We start from the raw sequence: 12,725 nt of genomic DNA on the forward strand, positions 1-12,725 counted from the left end.
TGCTCAGTCCACGTGAAAATGAGGACAACAGGAAGTTTTTAAATCAGTGTCAATTAGGTCTTCAATTTCTGGTCTTAGCCTGTCAAAGAGGTTGGTCATCCATGCGCCAAGGATCAATGAAATGAAATGAAATAAAATTATCTGCATTTATAAAGCGCTTTTCAAGTCAATGACTTCCCAAAGCGCTTTACAATGTGCTCCACATTTCCCAATAGCGGCCTTGCAGCCATGTAAGGCGCTAACCTGCTTATTGGGGGTATTAAGGGTTCAGTGTCTTACCCAAGGACACTTCGACATGTAACACGGACGAGTCGGGATTCGAACTGGGATCCCTTGATCCCAAGACGAGCGCTCTCCCTCCTGAGCTACTGCCGCACAATCAATCCTTGGTGGGGACTGCATCGCTTTCCTAGTTCTTTATAAGGACTGTGGCATGGGATTGTTAACACCAAGACAGTCCGTCCAGACCCCCTAACATGGGCACTAACATGATTAGACATAAATAGATCCTGTCCCAATAGACTGCACAACTACAGAGTCAAAGAACAAGAATGCTGATCACTTTCATGCCACGGGCGGGATGAAGAATCGGAAACCAGTGGATTGTAAAAGCACATACTGAAGCTGTGAAAGAATGACACAAATAACACGGTGACCGCCATAATGAAATAAAAGAAGACGCATGACTCTTCTCTGACAAATGCTTCTTGTTTATTTCTTGACCACTCATTTGTGGAACGATAGCTTCTCAAGATGGTGACAGGGATACCCAGGGTGTTCTAAACATACAAAGGATCGTGATGTGCGTCTCAAAATATGCTGAACCTCAAGCTTGCTCTAACTTTCCTTACTCAGAGAAGGATTGCTGCTTTGAGGAGACATTTCTGTAAACATAACTTCAGACATGAATAAAATGCAAGAGAAACACTTCATTTACATAAAGCAAGCATACTGTGGCACAAACTAGTTACACATTGTATTTACAACGATGCAAGAGAAAACCAGAGGAGGGAAATCGATTTGGCAGATCTTGCAACGTCGTTCCAGAGCACCGTCCAGAAGTCAGCTCGCAGTTTTCCAGATGTGAATATAAAAAGAATGTTCATGATTTACTCCACTCCTTTCATGAACTCCAAAAATTCTGCAAAACCATTCACAAAGGATCAAACCTATGAATGAACAATCGAGTCTCTGATCATAGGACTTTGAAGTCTTTACCGTCGTAGTCGATTTTGCCGTCGTTGTTCTTGTCACCGTCCTTCATTAGCTCCTCAATGTCGTCTTCGGTGATCGCTTCTCCGGTGGATTCCAGCATCATCTTCAACTCGTCCAGGTCGATGTAACCATCTGCGTTTCTTCAAGATCACAAAAAAATCTAATGAAAAACTGAGGCCGCTTGAGTATTGTTAGGGTTTTTTGGCATAGCAACTGGATGATGTGTCTGGCTTTGACAGTTTCTGTTACGTTTTTGATAAAACAGCCTAAAATCCCAATCCAAGATGTACCAAAAGTAGATTGAATGCTGTTCTCTAACCCTTTGAAGACAATGACACACACAGGTTATACCTCCAACGATGACAGATACTTCCTACACAAACTGAATTAACTCTGAGAAGACCAAAATGTTAGTTATTGGTCCATCTAAATGCTTTGACTTGTTATCAAAAACTGCTCTGAACATTGATAAATGTAATATCACCCAGAGTGACTCAGTCAAAAATTTAGGTGTCACATTTAACCCCAATCTGTCCTTCCAAACACAAGTTAAGAATATTACTAGATCTGTTTTTTTCCATCTTTGCAACATTCCTAAAATTCGCCCTACGCTGTCCCAGTCTGATGCGGGGATTATGATTCATGTGTTTGTTACCTCCTGTCGATTACTGTGATGCACGACTCTCTGGTCTCCCTAAGTCCAAAATCAAGAGCCTGCAACTGGTACAAAATGCTGCAGCAAGGATTTTAACTAAGACAGGAAAGTTTGATCCCATTACCCCAAATTTAGCTAACCTACGTTTGCTATCTGTCATTTTAAATTGTGATTATAAAGTTCTGCATGGACTTACTTCCTCAGATCTTTCAAATTAAATGTCCCACTATGCTCCTGTCCAGAGCCTTTGCTCTAAAATTGCTGGTCTACCAGTGATCCCAAGAGCCAAGAAGAAAACCGCAGGTTCGAGAGCGTTCTCCATTCGGGCCCCGACATTGTGGAATGCTCTGCCCCCTGAGATTCGATTTGCAACCTCAGTGGAACTGTTTAAATTTAGGATTAAAACACACTTCTATTCTATATCTTATGAATTACCTATATTTCATGTTGACAATATAATAATAATAATAATAATAATAATTTCCTTGTATTGTCATTCTGTGTAACAATGTACACAGAACGAAATGTCGATTGCATCTGACCCGTTGTAGCGAGCCGATGCAGCCGCAGCCAACAGAGGGCGCCGCCGACCACTTTTTAAGTCTTAGGAATGACTCGGCCGGGGCGCGAACCCGAACCTCCCAGTCTCAAAGCGGGCGCCTTACCATCTAGGCTACTGAGCTGGTTATGTGTGTATTATTTGTTATTGAAACATGCGTTGCAGCCTGGTCATCCTGGAAGGGGGATTACCCCATGTGTGGTCCCTTCTCGAAGTTTCTTCATTTTCCTCATGTTGAGGTTTTTGAGTTTTTCCTTGCCCTCAGGTAGGTTTTAGATCAGGGGATGGTCTAATGATAGTCTGTAGTTTGCAATAATCTGTGGTCTGTGCACCCCTTTGAGACTCTTTGTGCTTAAGGGCTACACAAATAAACATGACTTAGTAAATACACCTACACTTATACCAATGATGTTACCAATAATTTAATGTTTTCATGATTTGTTTTTATTCTGCTTGCTTACAACAAAACATGAGGTTCTTTTTTTACTATGATGCCAATAAAATGATAAAAACGTGCCTGCAATTTTGTGGAAAATGCCAGAAACTGTATCAAATAGAAGGCTGAAATGTTTTGTGTGCAGTCTGGAATAGAAACGGGAGCGTGGGATTGTGTACAGCAGGAAAATGCAATTTCATTTGAGCTGAATTTTAAGATTGTCAAATCAAAGGGACAGTGTGTATTATTAGGGTTAGGGTTAGAGGGTTAGGATTGTTAGTTATTTTGACTATTATAGCCCGAATTTCTTTATTATTTTGGCTCATTGTTGTTTGTTATTTTGACGATCATTCACTGTGTCATGTCCAGCATGGTCGGCGTGGCGACCGGCTGGCCCTGCCCCATGGGCACCGGCTGTAGCAGACCGTCTAATTTGCGTGTGTGCTTCTTAAAGGCGGGTTTTGGAGATTGCCGGTGGCTGGTTCATTGCGTTTTCTGTTCTGCATTAATCTGTTCTGTTTGACTTGTGGAAACCTGTGTTTGCCTGTTCTGAGTAAAAGCCTGTTTTGTGAGTATTCCTAATCTGAGTTCCTGTTTGCCTGTAAGCCTGTTTTTGTTTTGTTTTGTCCCTGAGTGTTGGACAACTTTTATTTTGCTAAATAAAAGTAACTGGTCGTTACGCGATTGAGTTCATTCTTCCTGCCTCCGATCTGGTCCGGTCTTGTGACACACTGTTTACATAATTTTCACTATTGTCCAATCATATTGCTGTTCTGCGATTTCCACACCCTTTAGGACCAATCTGCTTGTTGTAAAGTAGATTTAATAAAAAGAAAAGGTTGGGTAGGCCTTTCCCTGTTCTCCGTGCAGGCTCAAAATGGATTGATGCCTTCTCTCCTTATTTTGAGTGTCTACTAAGCTATAAAGTTATGAGAATGGTAGATTCAAATAAAACTTTAAAGCTGATTGAACAAATATGCCCTTTTTTCCTCAAAGATACCTAACTCAGTTATACATTGGGGCTATACTAAGCGAGGTACATTGGGGAAAACAAAAAAATATCTGACTTTATTGTAGTATTGTAGTTATTGTAGAACAGATAAGTTAAACGGAGTTAAAGGGACAATGTATATTCTTAGAACACCAGATATCAATTCTATTATATCAGGGGTGGCGAAAACGCGGCTCTGGAGCTGCATGCGGCTCTTGGCCAATGAGAATACGGCTCTTTGCCTCATCATATTTTCTATATATTGTGGCTCTTTGCCTCGTTTCATGCTTAGTTTTTTTTCTCCTCTAAAAAAAACTTGAATCCATCAGAGTTAATAACAAATAATAAATAATATTTTGAAATTAATTTGGCAGATTTGTTGTTTTTATGCTGCTCCGGACACATAACTGACTGCCAATCATCTGCGTAGGTTACGTCTAATGTGGGTCAGTGTGTGGTGTGGCTCTTTGACTCTCACGGTTAAAAATTTCGGCTCTTTGTGTCAAACTTGTCTGCCGCCCCTGTATTATACGGTGCAACCAAAAATGGGTGCTAAAAACCACAAGGAAGAATACAATCTAATCTCTTTTAAGGTGAGACTCATGTTGTGAAAAATAAACCTTGATTTCTCCACCTATGAGTATTGTGAGTTAGATAATATTTCATGTATTTTTGCTCATTATTTAAATAAACCAGTAGAAAAGAATAAGTTATTTTTAACACTGGGAGGCGTTATATAAAACACACTGCCCCTTTAAGCGAGTCTAGGGTTTAGACACCTTAAGGTTTACGATATATCAACAAATTTGAGGTATCTACAGATAGCCCTACACATTGTCACTCCATTCAGTTCTGTGGTAGGTATTCATAGGGATCTAACTAACTAAATGACTAACTAACTAAATTCACCATTAATGTTGTTTTCCCTCTGTTTTAAAAATCATCACTTGATCGCCATCCACCCAAAGCATGATGGGTGACTGGAGACCCTACTTTAGACTGTCCTTTAGTGGTGAGGCCTACTGAACATTATTCCTAATCAGCATGGTTTGTTCTTAATTGAACAAAGGGCAACTCGAAATGCAACTCACTTGTCAAACATGCGAAATAACTCGGCCAGCTCCTCCTCGGACTTCCCTTTGCTGTCGTCCTTCATGCACCTCACCATCATGACGAGGAACTCGTCAAAGTCCACTGTGCCGCTCCCTGCACGGAAACACATTTGACTGAATTTCTGCCTTGTACATCAGTGCTGTGGTTACATTTTGTCGCAGGAGCAAACGTGGCAGTGTATATCTATCTATCTATCTATCTATCTATCTGTCTGTCTGTCTGTCTGTCTGTCTGTCTGTCTGTCTGTCCGTCCGTCCGTCCGTCCGTCCGTCCGTCCGTCCGTCCGTCCGTCCGTCCGTCCGTCCGTCCGTCCGTCCGTCCGTCCGTCCGTCCCCCCATCTACCTAACTGTCTATCTGTCCATCTGTCTGTCCGTCCGTCCGTCTACCCATCTACCCACCTACCTATCTGTCCGTCTGTCCGTCCGTCCCCCATTTACCCACCAATCTACCCATCTATCTATCTACCTTGGTCATATCCCTCGAGGGGGTCACCGACAGTAAGACAAACATACACAAAAACAAAGAAAAGAAAAAAAGGAAAAGGTAGCAAAAAATATCAGAAAAATTTACAATTGCCAACCCAAATGCTCAAACAAGTTAAGCCCCTCGGCAAGTTGGTCATGCTTTCGTCCCTCCAGATGAAACGGGACACAAGAAAGCAGCCATGTAACTTGAGGCAGGGTGACACAACACACTCTTCTGTTCAACAGTAGGCCCCGACAGCTTTCACTGGTTTACCCCTGCCGCATCATACGGGTGCCCAGCCCATCCTTAAGAATGCGTCCACAATCCCACTATCCTTTCACAACACCTCTCCACTCATTCCTATCACCAACAAGAGCTTCAGCTTCCACTAGATTTAGACCTCTTTCCTGCAGTGCTCTCATAACACCATCCATCCATGTCAATCACGGCCTTCCTCTTGGTCTCCTTCCATTTACTTCTGCTCTGTAGTTCCTCTTCAACATTCGCTCCTCATCCATCCTCTCCATGTGTCCAAACCAACAGAGTACTCTGATATCCACACGTTTGCTTAGTTCCACTACTACTCGAGTTATCAGCCTAATATCATATTGGTACCTGCAACAGTGGCCCTCTAGTTGTAGATTTTACAATCAGGAAAATGGAATTAGGGCAATATCACATTGTTATTAATTGTATCCAATTTCAAGAAAAATATCAGTGGGTTTATCCATATTTTTTTTACAATGATCAGTCATTTTATTTGCGTGAGATGGGGGGGGGGGCAATAAAGGGAAATTTGTTTAATAGTGTTATCAGTATCTAGTCATTCTAGTGTAACTTTTCAGGGCATAGGTTTGGTCTTGGCATTGGTGGGGGTAAAACAATGATTGCTTGATATTGGTGGGGATAAATCCTCTTCGCCCATGCCAAAACTGCACTCGTGGTGAATTGTGAAAAACAAGGTACTTATTTTGATATCTGCCTGGAGAGAAAGTGGCACTACTTCTTCTCTGCCCAATTTCAATACTCTACTCTTGTGCACGTGGCAATATCAGTATCAATATCACTACATAGAAGACCCCCCCCCTTCTACATAAAATAATTTTATTTTGAGAATTTACTTTTTGTTTCGGCCATTAGTGAGTATTGAAGAGTGCTATAAACCTACCCTGGCAAGTAAAATGCTTAAAAACACTTATTTCCAGACTGCTATATTAAATTTTGAGTATTCATACATAGCGAGCTGTTGATACTATTAATAGCTGAAATTTTTCATATCCTAATGTAGCATGTCCCCTATAAAATCCACGGTAATTATCTGGTATTGACAGGTAGCTATCCGGTATGCATGTGATAAGTGTATTCTGTTTTTAATGCTGAACACCTGCAAAGGATATTGCATAGGATGCTAGTTAATAATTTTGACTATTATCGCACACTGTTGTTTGTTGTTCTAAGTACTATGAACTGCTTACACCATTGACACTATTGACCAATTATGCTGCCGTTCTCTGAATTACATACCCTAGAGCTCCGGGGAAGGCCTTTGAACAAGTTGTAATTTCTTATCCGAAGTTTGAGCTCTCTCGTGTTCTCCTTGCAAGTTCAAAATCCATTGATGTCTACTCTTCTTATTTTGAGTGTCTACAAAACTTGAAAACTTATCAGCATGCCTTCAGTTCCTGATCATATAGCCACAGGTGTGTCTGCCTATAGCAGTAGTCAATTGGAATACCGATTCGAACCTGAAACTGCCTGATACTGAGAAGTGGCATCCATACTTGCACATCCCTAATTATTAAGGTATTGAAATCTTAGAATGCAAAGTGGGTCAGAATAACAGTAATCATCAACATTTGTGTATCATGCCAGATTATGTTGAAATGTTTTGATTTACCTAAAAACGGATTCCCCCTCAATAGTAAAAATGTCGGGCGACTTACCATCTTCGTCCACCTCATCAATCATCTCCTGCAGCTCCTCTGGCGTTGGGTTCTGGCCCAGCATCCTCATCACCTTGCCCAGCTCCTTGGTGCTGATGCAGCCATCTTCTGCATCTTGCACAAAGATGTCAAATGCGGCTTTGAACTCTGCAGGAGACAAAATCAATAGTTAGTGATATGAAACAAAGCATCGTACTTTATTCTTAAAAAAATTACATCAAATATAAAACCAACTCACCATTTTTCTGTTCATCTGTGAGCTGTTCAACCTACAAACAATTCAAAGAGTAAATAATGTATAGCACGAACCATGTGAAGTCAACTTTTTAAATGACTTTTGTGGCAACTCAGTCCCTATTTTTAGTCGGACATGCCGGGCTATCCCTGAGTGAACACAGAATCTATATATCAAGTGTGAGCTGCTAAGAGGCGGGGTTAAAAATAGGCTACAGGATCAGGAACTGTAGATAAAGGACAGAATACACAGTGTTTTAAATTAGCATAGCTTGTGGCTCTGGCACAACAATAGAACAGTAATCCCGGAAAAGCTACCAAGAATGAGAGAAGGAGACAGCTGCTTATGTAAGAGTTGTGCTGTCCGTCTTCTGTCTGTCCACTGTTTGTGCTAAATGCCTCCCTGTTCCAGGAGATCTTTTATCAGATGAATCGACTTTTCCGAGCTTTTGGAGGATTCAAAATTGAAAAAAATTCCTCACAAAAAGGCAAACATTGTCACCCATGTGAATTCCAGCTCCGACCAGTACCTCTTTCTAATTGTTGAATATCTCTTCAACCTTGTTCAATGTTGGGATTGTTCACTGCAAAACATTTTATCTGCTGTGCTTTGAGAGTGATAAAACTAGCATTATCAAATGAAGCTCATTTGAAAAACGTAATTTGGAGTACAATTGACAAACCACATTCAGACGCCCGAGTTTTTTCTTTGAATATAATGAAAGTTCCTACTACCAGTCTAGTATTGAAAGCTTTGCGACTCCAGCGGAGAACAAAACTGCCTTGGTGAGGTGAGATTTTCAACACAGGAGCATCTTTAGGCCCATTCCAGGGGTGCGATGCCTACACTCATGCCATTTATACTCCCGACACAGACCCATGCATCGATTTGCAAAAGTGGGACAGTTTTCCCCAAAGTCAGGCAGTGTCACTTCAGTTGGTAATGACTGGGACGTCTCAGTGGTGCTTGTGATTCATCCTTTGGTCACGAAAATGAAGCGAAAAAGTAACTATTTGTTACTATAGATCCACCAAGACAGCCAGAGTACTTTTTTAAAAACGTTAATTTTACAATTAGGCCGCAAAATGAAATCTTTACTAGCAAGGGTGCATTCACCGGTTTAATCGAACCTCTTTGCCGTATGGAAACAGAAATATACGGTATGTATTCCTGGTTGAGCCCAATGAGTTTGAATAATTTATGGGAAACTAGTTCATATATCACACAAACATCCTCGGCATGTGTGTAAATGGACCAGTCACGAGCAATTTGATGGCAGCAGCTGGTCTGCGCCAAACATTTTTCGACGCATGCATCATTCCCTTGCGAGGATAGACCAGCATTGGCGAACCTTTCGCTGATGATCACGTGGCTGTCGGCGGAGGGCCCTTTTACAGGTATACTAGCAGCGCAGGTGCATCGACCTGCCAATAGAGCCTATTATACACCCACTACAGGGTTGGGTAGGGTTACTTTAACTTGATTACTTTCAATTACTTTTGGATTACTCCAATACCAAATATGCTAATAAACGACAAAAGCAACTAAATATGAATAAAATTACTAAATTTTGTGCAGGCTTGGGGAGTACCGGAACACATGGAACGGCAAAAATTATGTTGGCAAGCTTTTGGATTTATTTTCATTTTGTTTCTGTCGCATTTTATGTTAGTTTTGCCGGAGATCAAAGAGATCAAAGCCAGAAGAGAAAGCTTACCGCGTGTTGTGAGTCGAAATTTTATTCATATTTAGTTTCTTTTGTCTTTTAATAGCATATTTGGTATTGGAGTAATCCAAAAGTAATTGAAAGTAATCAAGTTAAAGTAACCCTACCCAACCCTGCCCCACTATAAACCCAAGCATACAAGAGTTACGTTTTGCTTTCTGGTTGGGCGGGGTCACTATGGTTAGTATTGACTGGGATGTCTCACTTGTGATTGCATAATATCCTTCAGCCAAATGCAAATATAGTTGGTAGCATTTTTAGTAAGAAAATAACTAGGTAGAAATAAATGAGCTCTTGAACACTATTTGAAAATATATATTCCCAGGGTTGGGTAGGGTTAATTTAACTTGATTACTTTCAATTACTTTTGGATTACTCCAATACCAAAAATGCTAATAAAAGACAAAAGAAACTAAATATGAATATAATTATGACTCACAACACGTGGTAAGCTTTCTCTCCTGGCTTTGATCTCTTTGATCTCCGGCAAAACTAACATAAAATGCGACAGAAACAAAATGAAAATAAATCCAAACAGCTTGCCAACATCATTTTTGCCGTTCCATGTGTTCCGTGACTCCCCAAGCCTGCACAAAATTTAGTAATTTTATTATTTATTAGTAATCCAAAAGTAATTGAAAGTAATCAAGTTAAAGTAACCCTACCCAACCCTGTATATTCCCACAGTGACCAGATCATAATTGCAGTAGTCATTGGGCGCTAAACTTTCTGCCAAGTTTTGGTTCCAAAATGAAGTTACGACAAGCAGGGTGCATTCCCCAAATTATTGCAAGTATATTTTAGGTAAGGCCCAACAAAGACAGATGATTTACGGCAAACTTCTCAAATTACTTCATACCATAAATCTTTATCACAGTATAACTGTAAACGGGCCAATCACAAGCGAGATGATAACAGCTCTTCAAGAGGAGGGGCAGGGGCCGGGGGGCAGCATCAGGGAACTCTTTGGCAACCATCACGTGATTGTCGGCAAAGGACAAAGTAGGAACCAACTAGTCAAGTCAAATCATGTTTATTTGTATTGCCCTTAATCACAAAGAGTCTCAAAGAGCTGCAGAAACCAGAGATTATTGCAAACCACAGACTATTATGACACCATCCCCCGATCTAAAACCTACATGAGGGCAAGGAAAAACTCAAAACCTCTACATGAGGTAAATGAAAAAAACATTAGCAATTGTGTTGTTTGAGATCGTTAACCAGGACACTTGTGATTCATGTGGGTGGTAATGCACAACAGGAATCAAATTTTCTATTATATAACACTTTTTGATAGTGTTTTTTTTTAAGAAGCGAATTAAGTCAAAGTTACAGTGCATGAAGATAAAAATGCACAGGTTCCCCTGACGCTGTTTTCTAAATGTATTTTGAAGTCAATGTCGAACAAAGTTGAAAAGTAAAGTCAGTAAAGTTTTTTGAGAACCGGCTTCTTCGGCTCGGCTCACTAAAGAGAACCGGCTCTTTTGGGTCCCAAACGGCTCTTCAGGTTGATTTTGCTTCTTTAATCCCTACACGACCAAATATTATGTAAAATTGTGCACAAAATGACTAAAGGAAGGGGGAAATAGAACAAAAAGAAAAAAAATACCAAAATGAAAAAGTAGTGAAAAGCTGAGAAAAAAGAAACAAAAGGAAGAGAAAAAAGAAGGAAAAATTCAGAAAAAAGCTAGAAAAAAAGAAAAGAAAGAAACAAAGGAAAAAAAGTAAATAGAGAACAAAAAGAAAAAAGTAACAGCTAGGAATAAATAAACACAATGAGATTATTTTAAAGGAATTTAAAAAAAATAGGAAAAAAAAACAGGGAAAAAGAAGAAAACGTTTGTGTTGCATTCAAATAATTTCCAATTATACCAAGTCAATCTTGTTGCCAACATTGTACTTCCACTAAAAAAATGTGATTAAATACAGTTCTGTATCCTGCAAACGACTAAATAAGCCCCCAAAAATGTTAGTATTATGTGTCAAAAGATAGCAGGAGAGAAAAAATGAAAATCTTGTGAAAGAATTGTTGTAAAAACAAATGACGTTTGTAGGCCGTACAACCTTTGCAATAATACATTAGTCAATTCATTCAAAAGTGAACATTTTTTTTGCATTGCCGGAAACTCAGCAAATTGTAACGTGATGTCAAGTTTTGGACATGTTTGATGATTTAGTTGCCACACTTGGGATTTCCCTTGCTCACTGCTGTTTCAAGCGTTGCTCACCGACTGTGTGAACTCTCAGACCCGTGGAAAATTAGAGGGAACATTGATCACCAGTGTCTCAAAGATGAGATAACATCTTATTAAAGCCAATTATTGAGTATGAAAGGGCTTGAAATCGAAATATATTTGTCCTTTAAGTATCCATCCACGCAAATCTTGGTAAAATACATTCCTATTGGTTTTCCTTCCTCGGCCGCACTGTTCCTCTGGGAAAAGACTGCCAGCTGCTGGTCTGTGCAGAGACGGGCAGTCAACCTGTCACATTGCAGGAATTCCGCTTATCTGGACCTCAATCCCCTATCTGGCACCAGAGGACCACAATCAAGCAGCCCAAATTAGCACATGCAAAGTTGGACTGATCCGTTTGGAGTCATGAATGGAGTTGGCAGAACCCTCTCGAGGGGATCTTCTCAGGGGCCGAAATGGGACAGAGGGCTGCTTTAACAACAGCTGAGACCGCTCGGGTTAACAACGTTAACACAATACGGGCTTAGTAATAATGAACATAATAATATTCTTCATTTTTTTGAAAGCAAAAAATAAGCAGACCATTTTCTCAGAACCTACCGCTGCCTTGTAGATGTCATTCATGTTGGAGGCTGTGTCGGCTGTGTCCTGCAGCCTCAGAGGAAGCCGTTTGTGTCCAGCTCAGCGTAGGAGGCCGGCCTCCAAGCAGAAAGGTTTTATACCCCCTGGTCCCTCCCCAGGCTCCGGGTACTCGCCCTCAAGTGTGTGTCTGTGTGTCATACGGCCAATCCGTCACAATCACCGGGCTCAGATAAAAATGCAGCAACTCTTAGGGGGCATACTTGGCAATGGAATGAAGGGAGCAGGGGCAGGGTACTGTGTTGTGGTATTTAATCTTTTGGGAGGGGGCTAAGGAGACACTCAACATTCCTCTAGTACTAGACGAGAGACACGGAAAGCTCCGGACGGCGGCGGAGGTGAGTGAGAGGAGACCGACCGGTGAGGCAAAGCAGAGTACAAAGGTCTATCGCCGGAAAACCTAAAATCCAGTGATCCCAAAACTATGGCCCACCACATTTGGTCCTGCCCCCTAAACAAATCCAGAGAGCATTAGAACGCGCAATTCTTTTTTTACCAAAAGAAAATAACTCAAAGTCTGGGGGGCCATTTTTGGATCTAACAGGATTCAAA

At 40.8% G+C, this 12,725-nt stretch overlaps 1 protein-coding gene across 1 annotated transcript; it reads right to left on the reverse strand.

The window, feature by feature from the left end:
• Positions 1-689: 689 nt before the first annotated feature.
• On the reverse strand, positions 690-12,474 carry tnnc1a (troponin C type 1a (slow)). Its single transcript, XM_088329800.1, has 6 exons — positions 12,135-12,474; positions 7,617-7,647; positions 7,379-7,525; positions 4,948-5,062; positions 1,219-1,355; positions 690-1,141 (listed from the first exon to the last, which is right to left on the reverse strand). The coding sequence occupies exons 1-6, from the start codon at positions 12,156-12,158 to the stop codon at positions 1,110-1,112; spliced, it is 486 nt and encodes a 161-aa protein (XP_088185926.1). The 5' UTR covers positions 12,159-12,474; the 3' UTR covers positions 690-1,109.
• Between the last annotated feature and the right edge of the window lie 251 nt (positions 12,475-12,725).

This window comes from Urocampus carinirostris, chromosome 3 (genome assembly GCF_059441175.1).
Source record: "Urocampus carinirostris isolate Australia breed hairy pipefish chromosome 3, RoL_Ucar_1.0, whole genome shotgun sequence".
NCBI lineage: Eukaryota > Metazoa > Chordata > Actinopteri > Syngnathiformes > Syngnathidae > Urocampus > Urocampus carinirostris.